Genomic DNA, 23,178 nt, shown 5'->3' with positions numbered 1-23,178 from the left:
TAGGACGCGCGGTGCTTTGTTTGGTTCGTCCTCCTCACCCACCTTTCCCCGCCTATCAGCGCTTTCGTTCTAAACGGACATCCTCCTGATCCAATAAAAATACTAGGTGTCCCTTCCGACAAATGGAAACGTTCGGTTTCTTTTTTGTTAAACTCCGCCCCAATGAGATTCGAGCTGTGCTATTGGGTGGTGGGCTTTTGTATTTGCCCGAATTAGCCAATAAAACAGCGTCGGCTCTGTGGCCCGCGCTGCCTTATAATTGATTGACAAACGCTCCACCAATAGAAGGCCACTATAGGAGGGGCGATGCTTTCAACTTTCCAGTTAAAAAGAAAAAGAGGGTGGGGAGAAGGAAGGGAGGAAACGGGATTGACGTCACATTGAGCTGCTTCGAAGAGCGCGGCGAGTTGAGTGACGGGAGCTTGAGCCAGTCAGAGCTGCAGCGTGGCTGCTGTGGGGGGGGGGGGGGAAGGCGGGAGATTCGAATTGCAGCCTCCGAGTTGGCCCTCGGCGCGTCGGGCGGGCGAAAGCAGGTGAGTCGCATAGAGCGGGGCCGTAACTCGGGTGGTGGGAAGAAGGGCAGCCAGGATACCTGGCGAGGGGCGGGACCCCACGGGGAAGGTGGCTATGGACTTGGCGAGCTTAGCTGGGACTTGGGACCGCAGAGCTCCCTGCACGGAGAAAGCTAGCAGCTAAGGGAGAAGACCCCCTTTCACCTGACAACCAGCCTTCTACGTGCAAGATTTATTATTATTATTATTATCATCATCATCATCACTATCATTATTTATACCACGCCTTTTTTCCTGACAAGGACTTTAAGGTGGACTTTAGCAGATTAACATTATATGTCCTTTTAAATGTTGTTGCAGGAGTGGGGTTATGTGTTTGTTTTTCTTGTGGATTATGCGTTCTCATATTGTTCAGTTATTGTGGATTATACGTTCTCATATTGTTCAGTTCAGTTAGGTTGTGAACTGCCCTGGGATTTTCCAATGGAGGGCAGCATAAAAATTTAATAATAATAATAGCAGGAACAGCTAAAACATATTGGACGGGAATCCTTAAAAAAAATTAATAGCATTAAATTATATTTGTGTGTGTGTGTGTATAATGTAGTGCTGGTTTTAATGTACAGTGGTACCTCGGGTTACATATGCTTCAGGTTACGGGCGCTTCAAGTTACAGACTCTGCTAACCCAGAAATAGTATCTTGGGTTAAGAACTTTGCTTCAGGATGAGAACAGAAATCGTGCTCCGGCGGCGCGGCAGCAGCGGGAGGCCCCATTAGCTAAAGTGGTGCTTCAGGTTAAGAACGGTTTCAGGTTAAGTACAGACCTCCGGAACAAATTACCGTAAGTACTTAACCTGAGGTACCACTGTATGTGTTTTGGGCTTAAAATATTCTGAGTTGCTTTGAATTGCTGTGGCCAAAAAAAAAAGACTACTGGTGATAGCATATGGTGACTTATATTAAGGAGTGTTCAGTCATGTGAGTCCCCTCCACCTGCAGTCTGAGGTTCTGCTACCCCTTCAGTGAGAGCTACCGTATTTTTCGCACCATAGGACGCACTTTTTCCCTCCTAAAAAGCAAGGGAAAATGTCTGTGCGTCCTATGGAGCGAATGCAGGGGGGGAGGCAGGCGGGAAAAGCCCCCAAGAGCCGCACACAAGCTCCGTGTGCTCTTGCGGGCTTTTCCACAGGAGGGAGAATGGACTGACTGGCCGCATCAGTCCCTTCTCCCACCTCCCAGAAAAGCCAGGAGAAGCCGCAATCTCTTTAAAGGGGTTGCGCGGCTTCTGCGGGCTTATGTGAGAGGTGAGGGAATCCCCCCCACCTCCCAGGAAAGCCAGGAGAAGCCGTGCAGCCCTTTTAAAGTGCGCACGGCTTCTGCCGGTTTTGCAGGAGGTGGGGGAATTCCCCCACTTCCCAGAAAAGCCAGGAGAAGCCGGCAAGGAGAGGCTGCACGGGGCCCCACGCAGCCTCTCCTTGCCGGAGGGGTTGCGCGCAGCTATGGAGCAAGCCAAGGCAGCGAGCGGGATGGATCCCGCTCGCTGTTTTGGCTTCCCCTTTATCCCCGTGCAGCCTCTCCTTGCTGGGAGACGCTGCGCAGGGCTTCTCCTGGCTTTCCTGGGAGGTGGTTGGATTCCCTCACCTCTCCCAAAAGCCCGCAGAAGCCGTGCAGCCCTTTTAAAGTGCGCGCGGCTTCTGCCAGTTTTGCGGGAGGTGGGGGAATTCCCACACTTCCCAGAAAAGCCAGGAGAAGCCGTGATCTCTTTAAAGGGGTTGCGTGGCTTCTGCGGGCTTTTGGAAGAGGTGAGGGAATCCCCCCCACCTCCCAGGAAAGCCAGGAGAAGCCGTGCAGCCCTTTTAAAGTGCGCGCGGCTTCTGCGGGCTTTTGGGAGAGGTGAGGAAATCCAACCACCTCCCAGGAAAGCCAGGAGAAGCCCTGCGCAGCGTCTCCCGGCAAGGAGAGGCTGCACGGGGCCAAAGGGGAAGCCAAAACAGCGAGCGGGATCCATCCCGCTCGCTGCCTTGGCTTGCTCCATAGCTGCGCGCAACCCCTCCGGCAGGGAGAGGCTGCACGGGGCTATGGCTTCTTTAGCCCTGCGCAGCATCTCCCGGCAAGGAGAGGCTGCACGGGGCTAAAGGGGAAGCCAAAACAGCGAGCGGGATCCATCCTGCTTGCTGCCTTGGCTTGTGCCATAGCCGCGCGCAACCCCTCCGGCAGGGAGAGGTTGTGCGCAGCCTGTACGCTGCTCTTTGGGGCTGGGGGGGGAAAGATTTTTTTTCTTGATTTTCCCCCCTAAAAACTGGGTGCGCCCTATGGTCCGGTGCACCCTATGGTGCGAAAAATACGGTATATGAAATTTGAGAGGTTTCCACTGGGTGTTGTGGGAATGCTAATATCTTCCTCAGTATTTGCCCCTTGATTTATGCTGGCCGGCAGTGCTATTTTCCCAAAAAAAGAGGTGCCGGAACCCACCATGAATGCTTCCCTTATTCTCTTATAATGGCAATGGCACCCACCTGAGAGGTGCCGGAACTGAGTTCCAGCTGAAAAAAAAGCCCTTGGCTGGTAATCTAGATACCCCTTAAGGGAGACGGTGCCAGGATTTCATTATGGCTTTTCTTATGCTTTCTTCATCCTGCAGTGCTTTGAGGTAGCAGGCCTTTTTAAACTGAGGGTAGCCTTTGATTTAGAATATTATGCTGTTGGTGACCCTTTTCCCGGATTGTAACTCAACATGTTGAGTGACTCTTCTTTCTACAGAAGTCTTGGTCAGCAGAAGAATTGCCCTGAGGAGTTGCTGTGTCCGCTGCCTGCTGTCATGGGGGCTTCCGAGAGCTCTCCAACAACACCCACCTACAAGCCTCTGCTGAATAAGCACCTGCAACACGTTAGCGATCCACGATCACCTACAGCTGGGATCCTGAGAACTCCCATAGAGGTACAGGGAGACCTTGATGCCCATCTTTCAACGCCTTTCTAAAGCGGCATGGCTTAGCTTGTTGTCCCTTCCGCTTTCCCCATCCCTTTCCTGTTGTTTGTTCTAACATAGTTCACACAGGCTGAGCCATGCTCATATTCATTGTTCCTTAGGTGGAAAGCTCCCCGCAAGCGAGTCCCCTGACCGATCCAAAGGACGTTGGCTTGGCACCCAACAACCAGAATCTTAGCTGTGACCCTCGTTCCCCAACACCTGGTGTCTCGCGTACTCCCGTGAAACCTGTGGAGCCAGGTAAGTGGGGATGTGATGCCCAATAACCCTAATGATCAGAGAAATGGGACCTTTGATTTTCCTGGCTTGAGAACGGCCGCTCGGCAGAATGGTTCCCAAGAACCATGGTGAGAAATGTTGGCTGCTCTTTCTTCTTTTTGAGGAAAGAGCTGCGTGGCCTCAGAGCCATCATCTGTTTAGGGAAATTTCAAATGTTTGATGTTTTATTGTGTTTTTAAATTCTGTTGGGAGCCGTCCAGAGTGGCTGGGGAAACCCAGCCAAATGGGCGGGGTATTAACAACAACAACAACAACAACAACAACAACAACAACAACAACAACAACAACATTATTATTATTATTATTATTATTATTTATTGTCTTGCCAAAGATGGCTCTGCTCTTGTGTTGCCTCAAACTCAGAGGTGAAAACATGTAGTTCCTGCTGGAGGTTTATCAAAGATGCTTCTCCTGGCATAAGATTTCACATTTATTTATTTGGTTTATGAGTCACATAAAAAAAGTACAGTGGTACCTTGGGTTACAGACGCTTCAGGTTACGGACACTTCACGTTACAGACTCCGCTAACCCAGAAATAGTACCTCGGGTTAAGAACTTTGCTTCAGGATGAGAACAGAAATTGCACGGTGGCAGCGGGAGGCCCCATTAGCTAAAGTGGTGTCTCAGGTTAAGTTTCGGGTTAAGAACGGACTTCCAGAATGAATTAAGTTCTTAACCTGAGGTACCACTGTATTCTCTAGGCAAGATGCACAGCAAAATAGGTGGAATTAAAACAAACCATACAACTCATATTCTCAGTTCTGTGATTTTCCTCCTTTCTAGACACCATAAACTGTCTAGTAAAGCAACTCAGCAGAGTCTTTGTAGCAGAGGACTTGGAGGGAGATATCTTTCTGGAGGAGTCTTGCCGTGATGAAAGCCAGAAGTCTGAAGCTGCCCTTGTGACAGAGGAGGCTTCCAGGGGAAAAGATTCTCCAGGAGAAGCATCCCAGGAGAGTCCCCTGTGGGCAGAGGAGAGAAATGAGCCGCTGCCCTCCAACGCTTCTGCTGCAGCTGCAACAAGAACAGCTCCCCCTGTCGGTGTTCTTCATCCAACAGGTGAGGTTTTGATCACTCCAGGCAGTGCCTCTAGTCAGTTGCTGTCATGGACAGGTTGGATTCAGAGGAATGGGGGGAGGCACCAGAGGAACCCCCCAAGCGAAGGCGACTCAGAGCCCAGGAAGTGGCGGTGGGACAACAGTGGGTGGGAGGGAGAAGACTGGGAAGAGTGTCAGTAGCTGAAGAGGTAACATGGCTTAGTGAGCCGTGAGAGTCTGTGGCCGAGAGAAGTCCAGAATCAGAGGCGGATACTGAACAGGAGAGTGGAATGAGGGAGGCCAAGAGGCAGAGATGAGTCCAGCAGGTGAAGAGGCACAGGGGTCTCCCCCTCCTGCTGCAACATACTCCTCTCCACCCTTCTCTCCCAGAACCAGAAGAGGCATGCAGAGGGTGGAGGTGAGGTTGGTTGCATGCAGGCGCAGTATCTGATCGCTGGGGGGGGGGGGAGGGAGACAAACCCCGGCGAGGAGGGGGCTGAGGCAGCTGTGGGGAGACAGGGACCCCCAGTCTCAGCTTCATGGGGGCAAGAACCGCCAGAGACGAGTTGCTGTGGTCATTAGACCTGACACTCCTTTGCAAACTGTGGCTTTGTTGTTGTTGCTGTTTAGTCGTGTCCGACTTTTCGTGACCCCATGGACCAGAGCACGCCAGGCACTTCTGTCTTCCACTGCCTCCCGCAGTAGCAAGAGTTAATTCCAACTTGCCTGGTGTGATTTACTGCTGGCTCGCTCATGACAGTTCCTGTTCAGAGGGGAGTGAGGGAACAGGAATTTAGGGGGGCAGTTGGGGTGGGAGGTAGGGATGCTTGTGTGTAAACGCATATTTTTGGGTGTGCAGTTGTAGCAGTGTAAGCTGGTGGTTACTGTGAAAGGTATGGAGGGAACTAGTGCTGGCCCCCACCCCTGTCAAACAGTGTGTCCCATGCATGCAATTTGCAAATCAGGCTTGGTTTAAAACTAAATGCTGGATATGATGAGGCAAGTATTCCACCTCTGCCAGCTTCCTCTTGGGAGACCCTGCTCCAAGAGGAAAATAGAGGAACACAGTGCAAGCTGCTGGTTGGCTGGCGCAGCAAAATGTGTTCTCATCTATCTGGTTGTGTGTCCCAGACCATTTGGAGGTGGAGAAGGGGTGTGTCAAAGCTCTTGCACTTCCATTTTGAGAAATTGTAGTTGCCGAGGGTCATCTTTTCATCTCCGCCAAGCTAAGCAGTTGGCCCCTTATCTCTCTCGCCCTGACCTAGCCACTGTGATCCACGCGACGGTCACCTCCAGACTGGATTATTGTAACTCGCTCTACGTGGGGCTGCCCTTGAGACTGACCCAGAAACTCCAGCGGGTGCAGAATGCCGCGGCGAGACTCCTTATGGGGTCTTCACTGCGAGATCACATTCATCCGGTACTATACCAGCTGCACTGGCTCCTGGTGGAGTACAGGATCAGGTTTAAGGTGCTGGTTTTAACCTTTAAATCCCTATACGGCCTAGGACCCTCGTACCTACGGGACCGCCTCTCCTGGTATGCCCCACAGAGGAATCTACGGTCTGCAAATAAAAACATCCTGAAGGTCCCAGGCCTCAGAGAAGTTAGGCTGGCCTCAACTAGAGCCAGGGCTTTCTCAGCTGCGGCCCCAATCTGGTGGAACGCTCTGTCACAAGAGACTAGGGCCCTGCGGGACCTGACATCTTTCCGCAAGGCCTGCAAGACAGAGTTGTTCCACCAGGCCTTTGGTCAGGGCCCAGTCTGACTCCCTCCTCTGGCAACCTGCACAGAACTTTGCTTAACGGTTGCCATTAATTTGATTTTAATTAATTTTTATAATGAAATGTTTTAGAATGTTGGATTATTTGATTGTTTGATTATTTGTTTGTTGTTAGCCGCCCTGAGCCTGGCTTTGGCTGGGGAGGGCGGGATATAAATAAAATTTATTATATTATTATTATTATTTATTATTATCTAGTCCAACCCGCTGCAAAGCATGAATGCTGCATGCTAAGTTGTCATTGATTTGTTCTTTGCCCTTTTCTTTTCAAGGGAGCAGAACGACAAGGCACAGAGCCAGCAGCAAGATACTGGCAATGTCAACAGGTGCTGGACGTTCTCCCCTAAGTGTCTTGCAGGACGACAATTCCCCGAATTCCCTTGCTTCTCACCAGGTGATGTATGGGAAAGGATGTCTCTCTACTCTTCCACTGACCATAAAAGCTAGGAGCTCTGACACGCCCCTGCTGTATTTCTAGGGCTTGGATTCTCAGTTTCAGCAGTCGGAGCAGAATTGATTGCTTGGTGCCTCTTCCATCCTATTAGTTTTGTTATAGTCCCTCCAGCATCAAGTCAGATTGTGTATACGGTTTTTGAAACACCATTGGAAAAACCTGCAAACCCTCCCCATAACCTCTGGAGACCCTTTGAAAAAAACCAGCACTTACCAGACGCCAGACTCCACCACAATTGCCCCCTCCAAACTCCCTTGTTCAAACTCCCAACTCCCCACAGACCTCGATGGTTGGTGTAAGGGCTCCTGGTATTGCACTTGCAAAGACTTGTGGGATTGCTGGTTGCTGTTTTTGCACCTTTTTTTACCTTTCTGGGCTCTTTTTGCCATTTTAAAAGTCACATCCGTGTTTGGTGTATTGCATCCGCAGCCATGCATCAATTGAATGAGTGTAAATTGGGTTGTTGCCTGTACTTTTCTTCCCAAATGAGTTCTAAGGCACAAAATAAGAGGCCACCACACCTCTTATTTAAAATTTTAACGGATGCAAAGGAAAGAGGCGGATTTGCCCTGCCAGACCTCAAACTTTACTATGAATCAGCATCTTTTTGCTGGTTGAAAGAATGGCTACTTCTTGAAAACACTGACATTTTGGATTTGGAAGGTTTTAACAATGTATTTGGATGGCATGCATATTTATGGTATGATAAGGTCAAAGCACATAAAGCATTTAGAAACCACATTGTCAGGAAAGCGCTATTTAATGTTTGGTTAAGATATAAGGATTTGCTAGAAAACAAAACCCCAAGGTGGCTGTCTCCAATGGAAGCGAAAGCCTTGAAAAAGGTCAATATGGAGGTCAAATGTCCGAAATATTGGGAAATCTTGGAACAAGATGGAGATAGATTGAAATTGCAGAGTTTTGAAAAACTAAAAAACAAAGTGTGAGACTGGCTTCATTATTATCAGATAATGGAGGCATTTAAATTGGACAGGAAAATTGGCTTCCAGGTGGAAAGATCAAAATTAGAAACAGAACTGTTAGAACCCAAAACTAAGAATTTGTCAAGAATGTATAACTTGCTGCTGAAATGGAACACTCAGGATGAAACGGTAAAATCGGCTATGATTAAATGGGCACAGGACATTGGACATAACATTATGTTTGCTGACTGGGAACAGTTGTGGACCACAGGTATGAAATTTACGGCATGTAATGCCTTAAGAGAAAATATTATGAAAATGATATACAGGTGGTACATAACCCCAGTCAAGCTTGCAAAAATTTATCATTTGCCCGATAACAAATGTTGGAAATGTAAAGAAACGGAAGGTACATTTTTTCACCTTTGGTGGACGTGCCCAAAGATTAAGGTTTTCTGGGAAAGGATATATAATGAATTAAAAAAGGTATTTAAGTATACCTTCCCTAAGAAACCAGAGGCCTTTCTCCCGGGCATAGTCGGCCAAATGGTGTTAAAAAAGGATAGAACTTTCTTTATGTATGCAACAACAGCAGCAAGAATACTCATCGCAAAATATTGGAAGACACAAGAACTCCCCACGCTGGAGGAATGGCAGATGAAATTTATGGACTATATGGAACTGGCGGAAATGACTGGTAGAATCCGTGACCAGGGAGAAGAGTCGGTGGAGGAAGATTGGAAGAAATTCAAAGACTATCTTCAGAAACATTGTAAAATTAAAGTTAATGATAGACTAAGATTAAGATTAGGATTAAAGATGTTTAAAGAAATGGAAATCTGACAATTAAGAGGGAAAATTTTAATGTTATATTATACTAAGATTAAAGATCAGGTTTAAAGAAATTGAAGATATATATTACAATATTATATTAAAGTTAAAGATTGGGATTAAAAAAATTGAAAAGAAATTGCTGGACAAACAATTTGGATTGGAATACAAAAGAGGGAGGTATGAGGAAGTCCAGAAAATAAGCAAACTAAAAAAACGGAAATGGAAAAGAGATATTGTTTTTAATTGTTATGTTTTTTGTTTTTTGTTGAATTGTGTTCTTTTTTGTGTGTTTTTGTTATCTTTTTTTTTCTTTCTCTTTTTTTGAGATATGTATTGTGTATGTTTTTCTTTTCTTTCTTTGCTGTTCAAACTTAAATAAAAATTATTTACAAAAAAGTAAAAAAAAAAAAAAAAGAGGCCACCACAACGGGGGGAACCACTGGGGGATAAAATCTCACCACCTTTATTGTCTAGCTAGACCCTGGCAGCTTGGCCTCCTCTGACAGGGGAAGCACAGCAGGAGAAATGAGGCCGGTGTGTGTTTCTGTGTCTGTTAGCACTGAGTTCTTGACCTTTTCTCTCTCGCTGGATATCTTTTTGGGGGAAGAATTTTATTAAAACTTGTAAATGCCCTCTCTCCCAACTTGTCACTGGTTGTTCCTATCTGGGGGTGGGAGCATTTATGTGCACTGGTGTCTCTCCCACTCCCCATCTCAACATGGCAACATCTTGTTTTTCCTTCTCAGAGTAAGAGGCGACCGTCAGCAGCAGATAACCAAGGAGAGCGCAGGGAAGGCGTGTTAAATTCTGGACGGGGCTTCAAAACAGGCTTCTACAGCTGGGATTCCTTGAACAAAGAGAATCAGCGTCATTTGGTTGAAAACTAGTCTCCTTCAGATGCTCCAGGAATTCCTGGCCCCTGGAAGCTGCAGGAAGGAAACTCTGAAGACTCGAGGATTGTGGCCGTATCGTGGGAAATACAGCCTTTGCCTCCCTGGCAACTGGTTTCCCTCTCACTGCTTCTGTTCTCGGTAAAGGAGTCGCTCTTTATTTAGTTCTCTCATCTCTAGCTTCATATTTATGTTTTATCTTGTACAGACTCTAGTAGGTAGCTTACCTTCTGAAATGTCTTTGCTCCTATGAACTTTCTGTTTTCTTTCTTGTGTGGAAAATAAACTTTCGCTTTTGATTGAGACGGCGGCTCTTTGATATTTTGCAACCTGCTGGGAGGGAGGCTAGTGAACTGTGCTGTTTTTTGTTGGAAGAGTTGACTTCCCACTGTTCTGGGAGCTGCAACCCTTTTCAGGAGGGTAATACTGGACTCTGAAGTCCAACGGGAGGAAAGATTTCTCAAATGATGCAGCCTGAGCCAGTTTGTCTGATGTGTCACTTTTATTTTGCTTGGGCTATAAAACTCCCGTATGGTACAATTACATTTCAAAGCAGTGGCTAAGAGGAATCTAGCAGATGCTGGAGAGGGGCAAAGTGTACACACCAGGTAAGAAAGTGCAGGGTGGCAGCATTGACTACAGGACTACATAAAGCATTCCCTGACCCTGGCGCCCAAAATGGAGGCAGCAAAGTCCCCCCCGCCCTGAAAATGCATAGATTATAGCAGTGAGGAGCTAACTTACTCTTCGTTCCTTACTTGAAATAAAAGTGAATAAAGAGCAATGCAGAATCCTTGGTCTGGTGAACCTCTTCTTTTCACAGAACTGCATGCGATCGGTTAACAAAGGGCAAAACGGGTGGAGGTATGTCTGTGGGTGAACTAATGGGATGAAAATGGAAAAGAAATCTTAAAAACTGAAGGTACTGGAGAATGCATGAGACTTCTTCTGGTTGAGGAGGGTCAGGAACCTGATGGGAGCCTAGGGGTTTTCTGCAGCTTCAAGTAAAGGAAGCTGGCAGAGTAAATAGGTGGCCTGCCTCTCGCTGAAGTGTGTCCCTGAAGCAGCCACACTAAGAGGGGATCCCTGAGCTCGGGTTGTGGGGGAGGGCAAGAAAAAGTATTGGGAAAACTGGCCTGTGGACCCTTTCCCTGACCACCTCCTTTAGGTAGGGAAGTGTCTTATGGATCAGTAAGTCTGCATAGAACAAGCAACCAGTAGTACGCAATAAATGATGCCTGGGGAGGTCTCCCTTCTCCCATTTCCTCATCAGTTCCAGATTTTCAGGAAGCTGTCCCAGGAGCCGGTAGACACAGCCATGCCGTCTGCGGTTACGCCCAAACAGCTCACCCGGTTGTCATGTCCAGACAGGATTCCTGACAGGGGAATGGATGGAAACCCATTAGGAACACTTTGGAAATACTTGCATCCCATCTTTCTGCCATGCAGACCGAGGCACCTAACCTAACAAAGCAGAAAACGTGGTGTAAACGAACAGATACAAGCCGAGAATCATGGCCATGACAAAATGGGAAACTTGGGACTCGGCTATACAGCTGCAAATAAAACATTTTAAATGTGTTGTGAAGTGCAATATACAAATGCAGCACTAGATGGTGATGGTGAGCTATGGCACATTCAATACATTTTTCAAAACATTTTTTAAAGAAGCATTTTCACAGCGTTTTTTTTCTATGAGTGTAGATTCCACCCAAGTTAAAATATTCTCTAAGCTGCTGAGAACCCCTTGCTATTCTATCGTATGCAACAAATAATTTTTAGGAGAAGTGCTTGTGGTTTATTGTATCTGCAGTGTTTTTATGGTTATTGTTGCTTTTCTTTTTGTTCCCTTTGTGAATGATGCCATGGCCTTTGACTAGTGCAATAAAGTTTATGATGAAATAACTGGAAGCATAAGAGGAAGGAAGGACCCAGGTCCCTTTAAGGAAGGAATTCCAAAGTCTGGCTGCCATTCACTTGCTGAATCAGAGCTACTCAGAGCATGGGCTCCATTTGGGCAGCTTGATATGTGACAGATTAGCTCTTTGTTTATCACTCAACCTATGCTTGTTGTTGTGGATGGTCCTGCAATACATTAAAGTCCACATCTCAACTCCATTCCCAAGCCTCTGAACCACTTTATACAAACAGTAAAGTCGTACCACTTCGGCCTGAAGTTGCACAGTTAGAGAGCCCTCAAGGGGTGGGCGAGGGGATGCAGCAAAGTAGCATTTTGGAGAAAGAGTGAGTGACAGTAGCCTGAGCTCTGACATATCTAGGGTGGCGCTGTGGTCTAAACCACTGAGCCTCTTGGGCTTGCCGATCAGAAGGTCGGCGGTTCGAATCCCTGCGACGGAGTTAGCTCCCATTGCTCAGTCCCTGCTCCTGCCCACCTAGCAGTTTGAAAGCACGTCAAAGTGCAAGTAGATAAATAGGTACCACTCCGGTGGGAAGGTAAACTGCCAGAAGTGGCTTAGTCATGCTGGCCACATGACCCAGAAGCTGTCTGCGGACAAACGCCGGCTCCCTCGGCCTATAGAGCAAGATGAGCGCGCAACCCCAGAGTCGTCCGCGACTGGACCTAACGGTCAGGGGGTACCTTTACCTTTACTACTATTAATTAGATTTATTAGTCACATGTTACTAAGGTTTCCAAGCGACATACATTTCAAAAAGATGATAGAACCCTGACGATTCATATAACACCCCTTCGTGTTGGTTTGATTTCTATTCCACCTTCTGTCCTTCACATTTATTAGTATTACTAATAACAACTTATTGATCACCTTCTACCCAAGCGTTCCAAGGCAATGTACAATGAAAGAGCAAAAGTCCCTGCAGGTGTTATTTTAAATACAGTGGTACCTCGGGTTAAGTACTGTATTTTTCGCCCTATAGGACGCACTTTTTCCCCTCCAAAAATGAAGGGGAAATGTGTGTGTGTCCTATGGGGCGAATGCAGGCTTTCACTGAAGCCTGGAGAGCGAGGGGGGTCGGTGCGCGGCTCTCCCACGGCTATCGGAGAGCTTGCTGGCACCCAGAAGCTTGGGGCTCGCTGAGCTCAGCACGCCCCAAGCTTTGGGCTTCACGCAGCTCTACGCTAGCCGTGGAAGAGCTGCATAACTTCGCTTCCCGCGCCCCAGCCCCGCACCTGGGGGGGGAAATAATTTTTTTTTCTTTATTTCCCCCCCCCCCAAAAAAAACTAGGTGCGTCCTATGGGGCGAAAAATACGGTACTTAATTCGTTCCGGAGGTCCGTACTTAACCTGAAACTGTTCTTAACCTGAAGCACCACTTTAGCTAATGGGGCCTCCAGCTGCTGCCGTGCCGCCGGAGTCCGATTTCTGTTCTCATCCTGAAGCAAAGTTCTTAACCTGAAGCACTATTTCTGGGTTAGCGGAGTCTGTAACCTGAAGCGTATTTAACCCGAGGTACCACTGTACTTGCATATGGAATTCATTGTTGTGACCCATGCTGGAATCAGTGTGATGATATATAAATACTTTAAAATAAAATAAACCGACACGCTTTCCTGAGGGAGAAGACGGTCTTTGTCCCTGGAAGGGAAGTAGCTGGCATAGAGAGATTCTAGCTCCGGGGCACGGCCTACTCACCCACACGTTCTGCTTTTAGGGAGTCCCAGATATTGCAGTTGAAATCATCGTATCCAGCCAGCAGGAGCCGTCCACTGCGGGAGAACGCAATTGAGGTAATTCCGCAGATGATGGTCTCGTGTGAGTAGACAATGAGCTCCTGGTCTGCCCGGAGGTCATAGAGGCGACAGGTGGCGTCGTCGGAACCAGTGCAAATGGCCTCGCCATTGGGGAAGAACTGGGCAGAGACAGATAAATAATAATAATAATAATAATAATAATAATAATAATAATAATAGTAATAATAATTTTTATTTATACCCCGCCCTCCCCAGCCAAGGCTGGGCTCAGAGCAGCTTACAAGCAATAATAAAAACAAGTTGAATGATTACAACTTAAAAACAAAATTAAAATACAACATTAAAATATTGAAACATTAAAATATTAAAATGTAGCCTCATCGCAGGAGGAGAAGGAAAAGAAAAAAGAAAAGAGAGGGAGGGAATCAAATTGGCTCCAAGCCAAAGGCCAGGTGGAACAACTCTGTCTTACAGGCCCTGCGGAAAGAAATCAGATCCTGCAGGGCCCTGGTCTCATGAGGCAGAGCGTTCCACCGGGCCGGAGCCAGTGTTGAAAAGGCCCTGGCTCTGGTTGAAGCCAATCTAACTTCCTTAGGGCCTGGGACCACTAGGGTGTTGCTGTTTATGGACCTTGAGGCTCTCCGTGGGGCAGACCGGGAGAGGCGGTCCCGTAGGTACGAGGGTCCTAGGCCGTGAAGGGCTTTAAAGGTCAAAAGCAGCACCTTAAATCTGACCCTGTACTCCACCGGGAGCCAGTGCAGCTTGAAAAGCACTGGGTGAATATGCTCCCATGGCAGAGACCCCGTGAGGAGCCTCGCTGCAGCATTCTTCTGTTGTAAATAAAAATATGCCCTTTTCCCTTATGGGGTATCCAAGAGCCCATATAGAGTCCTTACATAGGTTCCCTATTGGTAGGAGAAAATAACAGAGGCCAACCAGAGAATATTGAGAAGCAAAGCAGCTAGTAAGCCTGATCTTTATTGATCTGTTGCAACAGGGTGCTCCCCTTACATGCAGGAAAAGAGGAGCACCCACAAAAATGCTGTGAAAGGGCTTATAAAAACTTTTGAAATTTCCATCCTGTTGATCAAGACCACCCCCAGAAACATTATACATACATCACAGAAGGGGTGTAACCTATGACCACCCCTCAGATACATCACACCCGCTGGAGTTTCTGGGACAGCTCCAAGGGCAGCCCCATGTAGAGCGAATTACAGTAGTCAAGCCTGGAGATGACCGTCACATGGATCACTGTGGCCAGGTCGGGGCGGGAAAGGTAAGGGACCAACTGCTTTATGCGGCGAAGGTGGAAAAATGTCGCCTTGGCTGTTGCTGTAACCTGCGCCTCCATGGAAAGGGAGGCGTCAAGGATTACACCCAAACTCTTAACGGAAGGCAATGGGCACTAATTGGGCCCCTGCAAGAGAAGGGAGTTGATCTCTCATCCCCATGCCATCCCAACCTAGCCATAGGACCTCTGTCTTCGAAGGATTTAGTTTCAATCGGCTCCCACGAAACCATCCAGTCACAGCTTCCAAGCTTCTGGTCAGTGTGTTCGGGGCCGAATCGGTGTGGGTGCAAACAATGATCTCACTCCCCTCCTATTCTGCAGCCCCTGCCCATTATTTTAACACTAGCTGCCTTCCCCTGTCCTTTATTCCAGTCCTGCCACCACCCCTCAGCTCTGGGCCCGGCCACTTAGGGGAACCTACAGAGATGGCGTTGATATCCGACTCGTGCCCTGTGAAAGTCTGGCGGCAGCTGCCCTCCCGGACATCCCACAGCTTGGCCGAGGCATCGCAGGCTCCAGAGATGAAAAGATTGAAGTCTGGGGAGACGGCCAGGCTCATGCAGTCTCCAGTGTGGCCGACGAACGTTGTCTTCGGTTGTCCGGTTTCAATGTCCCAGAGCATACTGCAGGGGGCATTGAGGAGAAGAGAGGAACAGAGTGATGGGGCTGTTCTGCTCATGGGTTCACCCAGAGAAACTCTCTCTCTCTCTCTCTCTCTCTCTCTCTCTCTCTCTCTCTCTCATTTGTTTATTTAAAGTACTTCTGTCCCACCTTTCCTCAAAACAGACCTCAAGGCAGCTAACAGAAATGGCAACATTACTAAAATTGCCACCTCCTCTGCTCTTGTATCTGATCTGGTTGTGGCTTTAAGGATCCTTAAAATCATAATGTTTTACTTGTGCATATGAAACAGCTAGTGGTTTATGTTGGAGATGTAAGATGCCCGTTGCTGACATTTTACATATTTTTTGGAAGTGTCCTAAAATACTTAGGAAATCAAAATTATCACTGGATGAAGCTTACCAAGAGATCCACTGACTACTCCTTTTGGGTATATCAAAAGGTGACAGGGAGAGGTTCCTTTATTTATTTTGTGCAGTTTGTATAATTATTGTTTACAGCTGGAATAAAATATCCTGGCTACCCAAAGTTTGGGATATAGCCTGCACAGTTAAACTAACTAGTATGATTCAGGTCAGAGAGGGTAAGGGAAATTATGGCTGCTTTGCTTAAAAATGGACTTTTTTCACCATGTACTGGTGTACTAAGGTACAATGAAATCTAAATCCAGATGCTTTGCTGGAAATAGTTTTGAGATTTTTGTATGCTACATGAAATGTAATAAAGGTTATTAATGGTTTCTTCCTATACTGTTTTGTTTTGTTTTGTTCTGTTTGTATATTGTGAAACTATACCCACCCTTTATAATAAGTAATTTAATCACTTTGTTTCATATTTACTGTATTATGAGATTATGAAACATAATACTGTCCCAGTGCTATCTCTCTCTGTGTGTGTTTGTGTGTGTTTAATATATACAATCTTCCTGAAGGAGGATTATTCTGAAACATACTGGGGCTGAAATAATTTTTTCCTTCAAGCACTTGTCAATCCTTCATCAGTCTCTCTCCTACTCTCCTACTGTCTCTCTCTCTCTCCCCTTCCTACATGGATAGATAAGATACACTCACCATGTGGTGTCCCCAGAGCTGGTCACAATGTTGTTGTCATCTAGGAATCGACAGCAGGAGAGATAACCTGCAGGGAAGAGATAACAGACTCTGAATATCATAAGTTTGTGGTGATAGAGGTTACTACAGGCACTGTCCGTACTCTCTGCTTAAAAAAAGTAATTAGTTTTTTGAAATCAACATTTTGGACCACGAAAAGCTGAACTGGGCAACCTACATAAATAAGGCCGATAAGGAAAATATTTTGCATTGTTTTGCAATTTGTACTATAAGAACATGGGACGTGGATGGCGCTGTGGGTTAAACCACAGAGCCTAGGACTTGCCAACCAGAAGGTCAGCGGTTCGAATCCCCGCGACGGGGTGAGCTCCCGTTGCTCGGTCCCTGCTCCTGCCAACCTAGCAGTTCAAAAGCACCTCAAAGTGCAAGTAGATAAATAGGTACCACTGCGGTGGGAAGGTAAACGGCATTTCCGTGTGCTGCTCTGGTTCACCAGAAGCAGCTTAGTCATGCTGGCCACATGACCCGGAAGCTGTACAGCGGCTCCCTTGGCCAATAAAGCAAGATGAGTGCCACAACCCCAGAGTCGGCCACGACTGGACCTAATGGTCAGGGGTCCCTTTACCATTACCTTTACTATAAGAACGATCATTTATCCCACTTTGTAGAGAGGAACAAGGATCTACACAGGGTTACCACTGGGAGTCGTATTCAGCAACCCCTTGGGCTCCTCATGTTACCCCCACACTTGTAAGCATATCTTCACAATCACAGGGCTAGAAACTTCTCCATCTCCCCAGGAATCCTGCATGAAACCCAGGAGAGCAGCTGCCAGACAGTGCAGAGAGCGGATTCGGCCAATGCTGTAACTTGAAAGAAGGCAGCATCTTGTGTCAAGCTGGGAGTTCCAGGAAGTTGAATTTGGCACTTGGTGCTGCTTCCTGTGTGTTTCCTGTGATTCTGTGGGAGGACAGAAGGTGCAAAGCCCTGGCAGAAAGATCACCTGTATGGGCTGAGAGCTCCCGGCTCACTTTCACATTCCCTTCGCGGCTCTTGAGGTTGTAGATGGAGCACATGTTGTCGAGACCTCCGCAGGCCACAAAATTCCCTGATGGGGCGTAGGCACAGGTCATGACCCAGGAGGAGCGTAGAGGGATGGCATGAACCTGGGATCAGAGGACAGGATAGAAATCCAAAGTAAGGTTGGATGGCCAGTTTAGGGCTGGGTAATACTGTGGGACGCGGGTGGCGCTGTGGGTTAAACCACAGCGCCTAGGGCTTGCCGATCAGAAGGTCTGCGGTTCGAATCCCTGTGACGGGGTGAGCTCCCGTTGCTTGGTCCCTGCTCCTGCCCACCTAGCAGTTCGAAAGCACGTCAAAGTGCAAGTAGATAAATAGGTACCACTCCGGCGGGAGGTAAACGGCGTTTCCGTGCACTGCACTGGTTCGCCAGAAGCGGCTTAGTCATGCTGGCCACATGACCCGGAAGCTGTTCGCCGGATCCCTCAGCCAATAAAGCGAGATGAGCACCGCAACCCCAGAGTCGGCCACGACTGGACCTAATAGTCAGGGGTCCCTTTACCTTTACCTTTAATACTGTATCTGGTTTTCAACATCGCGATATATAACCAGCTAAACATCGCGCTATATTGATTTATCATGATGTCTGAAACAAGGATGGAGCTATGCAGAGGCCTTGGCTGGATTCATGGTTTTGCCCACATTTTGATTTTTGCATTACACACACACACACACACACACACACACACACACACACGATTCGCGACATTTTGACAGGTCAAAAATTATGAAACCAATATAGACGTCAAACAGGTTTTGGACGATATTTTGATATATATCGCCCAGCCCTAATGGCCATCTGACATGGGTGCTTTCATTGAGATTCCTGCATTGCAGGGGTTTGGGCTAGATAACCCCCCCCCCATCCAGGTCCCTTCCAACTCCATGTTTCTATCAAGCAATATTATGCAAGCAGATGTAGCTAGGAACATTGAAAGAAACACGGGCTGTAATTAAGATGCAGCAAAACAAACTCAGGAATAAGATGTTTGTGGCTCTGGGGGAAATTGGCACATTTTAATTTCTGATCTTGCTAGATGGTTCGTACCTGGTGATAGATGGTTCGTACCTGCTGATAATATCCCTTACCTTGTTGGTTGTGTACGTGTCCCAGACAATAAGTTTCCCATCTTGTGAGGCACTGACCATGAGCCTAAGGGAGAGAACCAGGTGCGCGTCAGCTTGGTTGCTTTGACTGGTAAGGTCTCCTTCAGAGTACACTTCCTTGCCTCATCTCAAGCCACTGCCTTTCTCCCCAGGGCTACCAAACCTTCAGGGCTACCAAACTGGAACTGGGAGCCAGCAGGCTTCCTCAACCTTCGCCCTCCAGATGTTTTTGGCCTACAACTCCCATGATCCCTAGCTAGCAGGACCAGTGGTCAGGGATGATGGGAATTGTAGTCTCAAAACATCTGGATGGCCAGGGTTGACGAAGCCTGATATAGTGGTTAAGAGTGGTGGACTCGTAATCTGGTGAACTGGGTTCGCATCTCCGCTCCTCCACATGCAGCTGCTGGGTGACCTTGGGCTGGTCATACTTCTCTGAAGTCTCTCAGCCTCACTCAACTCACAAAGTGTTTGATGTGGGGGAGGAAGGGAAAGGAGATTGTTAGCCGCTTTGAGACTCCTTAAGGGGTGTGATAGGCGGGATATCAAGTCCAAACTCCTCCTCCTCCTCCTCCTCCTCCTCCTCCTCCTCCTCCTCCTCCTCCTCCTCTTCTTCTTCTTCTTCTTCTTCTTCTTCTTCTTCTTCTTCTTCTTCAAGGTTCAGTCCATATTCTCAAGGGCAATTTTGTGCTTTCATCTACATTGGGCACTTCCAGAAGAGGACTTAATTTTCATGGTCTATTGAGATATTGCTAACAGGTGGCTGGCAACAGGTGTTGTTGTTTTAATTATTGCGTCCCCCCAAGAACGTTATACCTGGATTAAATAGGACCGGGGTGGGGGGGGGAGAGATATGGACTGGCGTTTTGATGTCAACGTAATTACTACACTTGAGTTATTAAGGGGTAGTGGAAGGGTGGGCTTGTCTTTCTCTGCCTACAGGGCACTCTTATAGCTTAGACTCACATAATAGCACCACAATGATGATACAACACCAACAATTTACATGACGGCCCTTGATTCCCACTTCAACCATTATAAGGCTGATTTGATTCTCCCTCACCCCTTCTTCACCAGCTGGGGGTAGGGGCACCATTTTGTGGTTTGCCTCAGGTGCCAAAATACCTTGAGCCTGAGGGAAGGAGCTTCTGGCCCAGGGCGCAACAAGACGAAGCAGGTGCAATCCTTTTGCGTCACTTACTTGGAATCTGTGGACCAGTGACAAGCATAGATCTTAGCCAGGTGTCCACGCAGAGTCCTCCGTGTACGCATCTGAATGCGCCCAACCACTTCCAGCCCGGACACAAGCTGCAGAGAAAGGAGGAAGTTTCAGCCCCTGCCATCAAAGGTGTATGGCGGAAGGAGGGACAATGCGGGTATGAACACACACTGTCATGGCTGCATTGTATTAGTTCGTCTCTCCTTCCATGTACACAAACCACCTTAATCAGGGGAGTTCTGGAGGAAGGAATGGTGGGTTGACAGCCTCGGCTCTCTGATGACAGAAGATAATTACCTGGTGATTGATGGTAATCAGACTGAATGTCTGACAACCAGGCACTCTGAGATAAAGAGTGATCGAGGGAATAACCTCAAATGCTCTGATCAAAGCTGTTTTCTGCTGTGGGGCTCAGATGGGAGCTAAAATGAGCTGGCGAGTCGAGGAACTGACATCTCACTCAAAGAACCATTCGTGGTCAGAAGATCTGCACCCCCCTTTCTTAAAACATTTTTGGCACCAGAAAAATTGTAACTTAGATATTTCTCTGTCTGCTGGTGAAAATTTATGATCGGGAAGCTTGTAAGAGTCTCAAAGAAGAGAGGGGAAGCTGGCTAAGGCAGAGTGAAAAGCCTGATTTCTGGTTGACAATAAAGATTAAACAGAGGAAGGAACACTTTGTGTGAACAATCTTTATTCCTTTTTCCTCTTCTTGCCTCTGAGTAACTGAAAGTTAATCAGCATCCCTCGTGTGATGGCCTGGGAATCGGATCCGAATGCTGAACCTGAGGGATCCCAGCCTGCACAAGAGTCCCCACCTCCAGAACCAGCTGAGCTGGGGCTGGGGCATGAGCCTGAAGGGTCCTCACCTGTGCTGGGTCCTCAGGTGCAGGCACCAGCTGACTCTGCTCTGGCTCCTGAGGGGATGGAGGACCCATTGCCTGCAGGTGCTCCACTCTCAGCCCCATCAGGGGAAGAGGAGGTTGCCTCTGGGTCCAGTAACCCTCCAGCCTCTCCTGAGCTGCAGAGGCTCTGGGCAGAGAGGCGGAGGGAACTAAGTTCCCGCAGGAGGAGTACTGTCCTCCAGGCCAGGAGAGGCGAGTCACCTGTGGATCGGGGCTGCCCTATGCCTCGGGGGAGATAAAAGCCAGCCAGCCCCAGTCCCAAGTTGCAGGAGCAACATCGTTGGTTGTCAGTTCCAGCCTGATCCCTGACCTGCTTCCCTGCCGGAGCTCCTGACCTCACCCGACTACCTGCCCTTCACCCAGCTTCAACTTCTGTGGACTGCCTTCATTGTGCACCATTGATCTCGAACTGGACTCGGACATCACCTCTCGGTTAGCCCCCGGGACCAGCACACCTCCCTGCACCTGAGGACTGTAGGCCACCTTTGGTTGTACAGTACAGGCTGTGTGACTCTATACTCCAATGCCTAGTCACTGCTACTCCTTATACCCCCCCCCCATCATCTGCTGCCTGAGGCGACTTCTTCCTCTCTTCTTTACCCTAATGGATGGGCCGGCCCTGGCCACAGGTGATTACGGGAAACTCCACTCCTCTCTTCTGAGCCCTGATGGATTCTTCCCCTTAGACAAATTCTGCCCAGACACAGTGATTTAGTATCAGCCCTTCCTACCTGTGCAAGCGTAGTGTCCGCACAAGCTTTTCGGGCATCCTGCAACAAAGGAGAGATGGAGTGAAATTGCAGGCAAAAAGAGGCAGTAGGCCTGGAGATCTTCTGTATCTTTGTGGAAGCTGGCTGTCTCAGATTACCTGGCCTTGGATAATAATAATAATAATAATAATAATAATAATAATAATAATAGAAGAAGAATTTCATTTATAAAAAGACTGAGAAAAAATAGGAGAAAAAAGGGAGAGTAAAAGAATATTAAAAAAATACTGTTACATGACCATACATTTAATATACAGCCGTGTTTATTCTTATTATCCTAATACACATCAATAACCTAATATGTTATGCATAAATTCACACCAACTATCACTGCATTTATCCAAAGAAGGTCTGTGTCTACAACAGGGCTGCAATGTGTCTGCATTTCCCCTGACATTACTGGGATTTCAAAGGCGGAATTGATGTTCGGTGGGAATTTCCAGAAGGTGGCGCTTTATATGAAAGATTCTCTCATCTGATTTATTTCTTATTTCTTATTGTAAATGGCAAGGAAGATTGGGACTAGGGTCTTCCTGATTCATAGCTTGGCCCTCACACCATAGATGGAGAACCTCTGGCCTTCTGGATCAGTGTTTCCCAACCTCTGGATGCCAGCTGTTTTCGGACTACAATTCCCATCATCCCTGACCACTGGTCTTCTTACTAGCTAGGGATGATGGGAGTTGTAGTCCAAAAAATAGATGGAGACCCAAGTTTGGGAAACACTGCTTTAGATGTTTTTTGGACTACGATTCCTACCATCCCTGACCATTGACCATGGAGGCCAAGAATGTCTGGAGGGGCTAGGTTCTCATCCTGGCTTACGCGCCCCACCCCACATTACCTCAATCTGCTTCTTCAGCTGCTCAGCTTCTTGCTTCATCTGCTCTATTTCACCCATCTTGACAGGCTAGCTTTGGGCCTCCCACTCGGGGTCACCTGGGTCCTGCGGAAATTAAAAGAGAGGTTGAGGTGGCCACATCCCAACTCGTTCATGTCTCCTCCAGCACCTCCTGTTCATCCAGATCTCAAGAGTTGCTTGAATGCCGTTTGCCAGAGTGTGTTACTCTGCAATTTCCCCTACAAAGCAAAATGTTCTGCAAATTTTGGGCCAGCCCAAAAGCAAAGCAGTGACTTTTACCACATCGCTCTGTTGTCACAGATTGATGGGGAAAGCTCACTAGGAAAAATCCATGAGCAAGGGTGAGGTGTGTGTGTGTGTATATATATACATATAAAATAAATGTGTTATTCAACCATGTGTTTTTACAGTCTATCTTGTTCTGTTTGCCATTTGTAAAAGTTATAGTCCCTAAAAATAGAAAGCACAGTTAAATAAATCCACTTTAATAAAATATTGAATTGTCCACCCACAGTACTGAGATTCCAAACAGGCTACGAAATGTGTGGCCCCTCCTGTGGTCTCCAAAAACCACAAGTCCTGTGCCACGCCACGTCTCCACAACTTCGCCCAGTCTCTTCAGCCTTTGAGCCATAGCTGTCAACTTACAAATTTGAAAATAAGGGACCAGCAGCCTCGAAAATAAGGGATCAGCAGCCAAAATAAGGGATCAACAATTACTTTGATAAAATACATAATTTGTTGCGTGCAAATGGCTTTAGATACCTATTAGGTCCTATACATTACCATATAGCATATATTCAACACAAAAAAACAGCAACAATTTGTTGTTGACAAAGCACAGCTGGACATAGAAAGGGCCCCATTACCTTC

The 23,178-nt window shown here is 47.4% G+C and overlaps 2 protein-coding genes across 2 annotated transcripts in view; one reads left to right on the top strand and one right to left on the bottom strand.

Moving 5' to 3' along the window:
- The first annotated feature begins 392 nt into the window (after positions 1-392).
- Positions 393-10,009, top strand: CDCA3 (cell division cycle associated 3). Its single transcript, XM_080987240.1, has 6 exons — positions 393-533; positions 3,275-3,452; positions 3,605-3,743; positions 4,567-4,842; positions 6,876-6,997; positions 9,561-10,009. Exons 2-6 carry the CDS (start codon positions 3,333-3,335, stop codon positions 9,699-9,701), a joined length of 798 nt encoding a protein of 265 aa, XP_080843366.1. The 5' UTR covers positions 393-533; positions 3,275-3,332; the 3' UTR covers positions 9,702-10,009.
- A 138-nt stretch (positions 10,010-10,147) lies between these two features.
- The window catches only part of GNB3 (G protein subunit beta 3), a 29,687-nt gene continuing 16,656 nt past the window's right edge, over positions 10,148-23,178 (bottom strand). Inside the window, exons 2-10 of the mRNA XM_080987225.1 lie at positions 22,288-22,389; positions 21,405-21,443; positions 19,751-19,857; positions 18,532-18,595; positions 17,366-17,528; positions 16,363-16,429; positions 15,093-15,294; positions 13,319-13,535; positions 10,148-11,080 (exon numbers count right to left, since the gene is read on the bottom strand). Of these exons, the coding sequence (XP_080843351.1) occupies positions 10,974-11,080; positions 13,319-13,535; positions 15,093-15,294; positions 16,363-16,429; positions 17,366-17,528; positions 18,532-18,595; positions 19,751-19,857; positions 21,405-21,443; positions 22,288-22,344 (1,023 nt within the window). The 5' untranslated portion in view covers positions 22,345-22,389 and the 3' untranslated portion in view covers positions 10,148-10,973. The remainder of the gene's footprint in view (positions 11,081-13,318; positions 13,536-15,092; positions 15,295-16,362; positions 16,430-17,365; positions 17,529-18,531; positions 18,596-19,750; positions 19,858-21,404; positions 21,444-22,287; positions 22,390-23,178) is intronic.

The sequence above is a fragment of the Podarcis pityusensis genome, assembly GCF_964106645.2.
Source record: "Podarcis pityusensis genome assembly, chromosome: 17".
Taxonomy (NCBI): Eukaryota; Metazoa; Chordata; class Lepidosauria; order Squamata; family Lacertidae; genus Podarcis; species Podarcis pityusensis.
The sequence above is the reverse complement of the archived record's forward strand: the minus strand, read 5'-3'. Positions and strand labels throughout refer to the sequence as shown.

What these genes read in the sequence shown, in the direction of transcription:
- CDCA3 (XM_080987240.1), top strand. Translation starts at nt 3,333, where the DNA reads ATGGGGGCTTCCGAGAGCTCTCCAACAACACCCACCTACAAGCCTCTG. An exon ending in TCCTGAGAACTCCCATAGAG is followed by an intron (nt 3,453 to 3,604) that starts GTACAGGGAGAC and finishes ATTGTTCCTTAG; the next exon opens with GTGGAAAGCTCCCCGCAAGC. An exon ending in CGGTGTTCTTCATCCAACAG is followed by an intron (nt 4,843 to 6,875) that starts GTGAGGTTTTGA and finishes TTTCTTTTCAAG; the next exon opens with GGAGCAGAACGACAAGGCAC.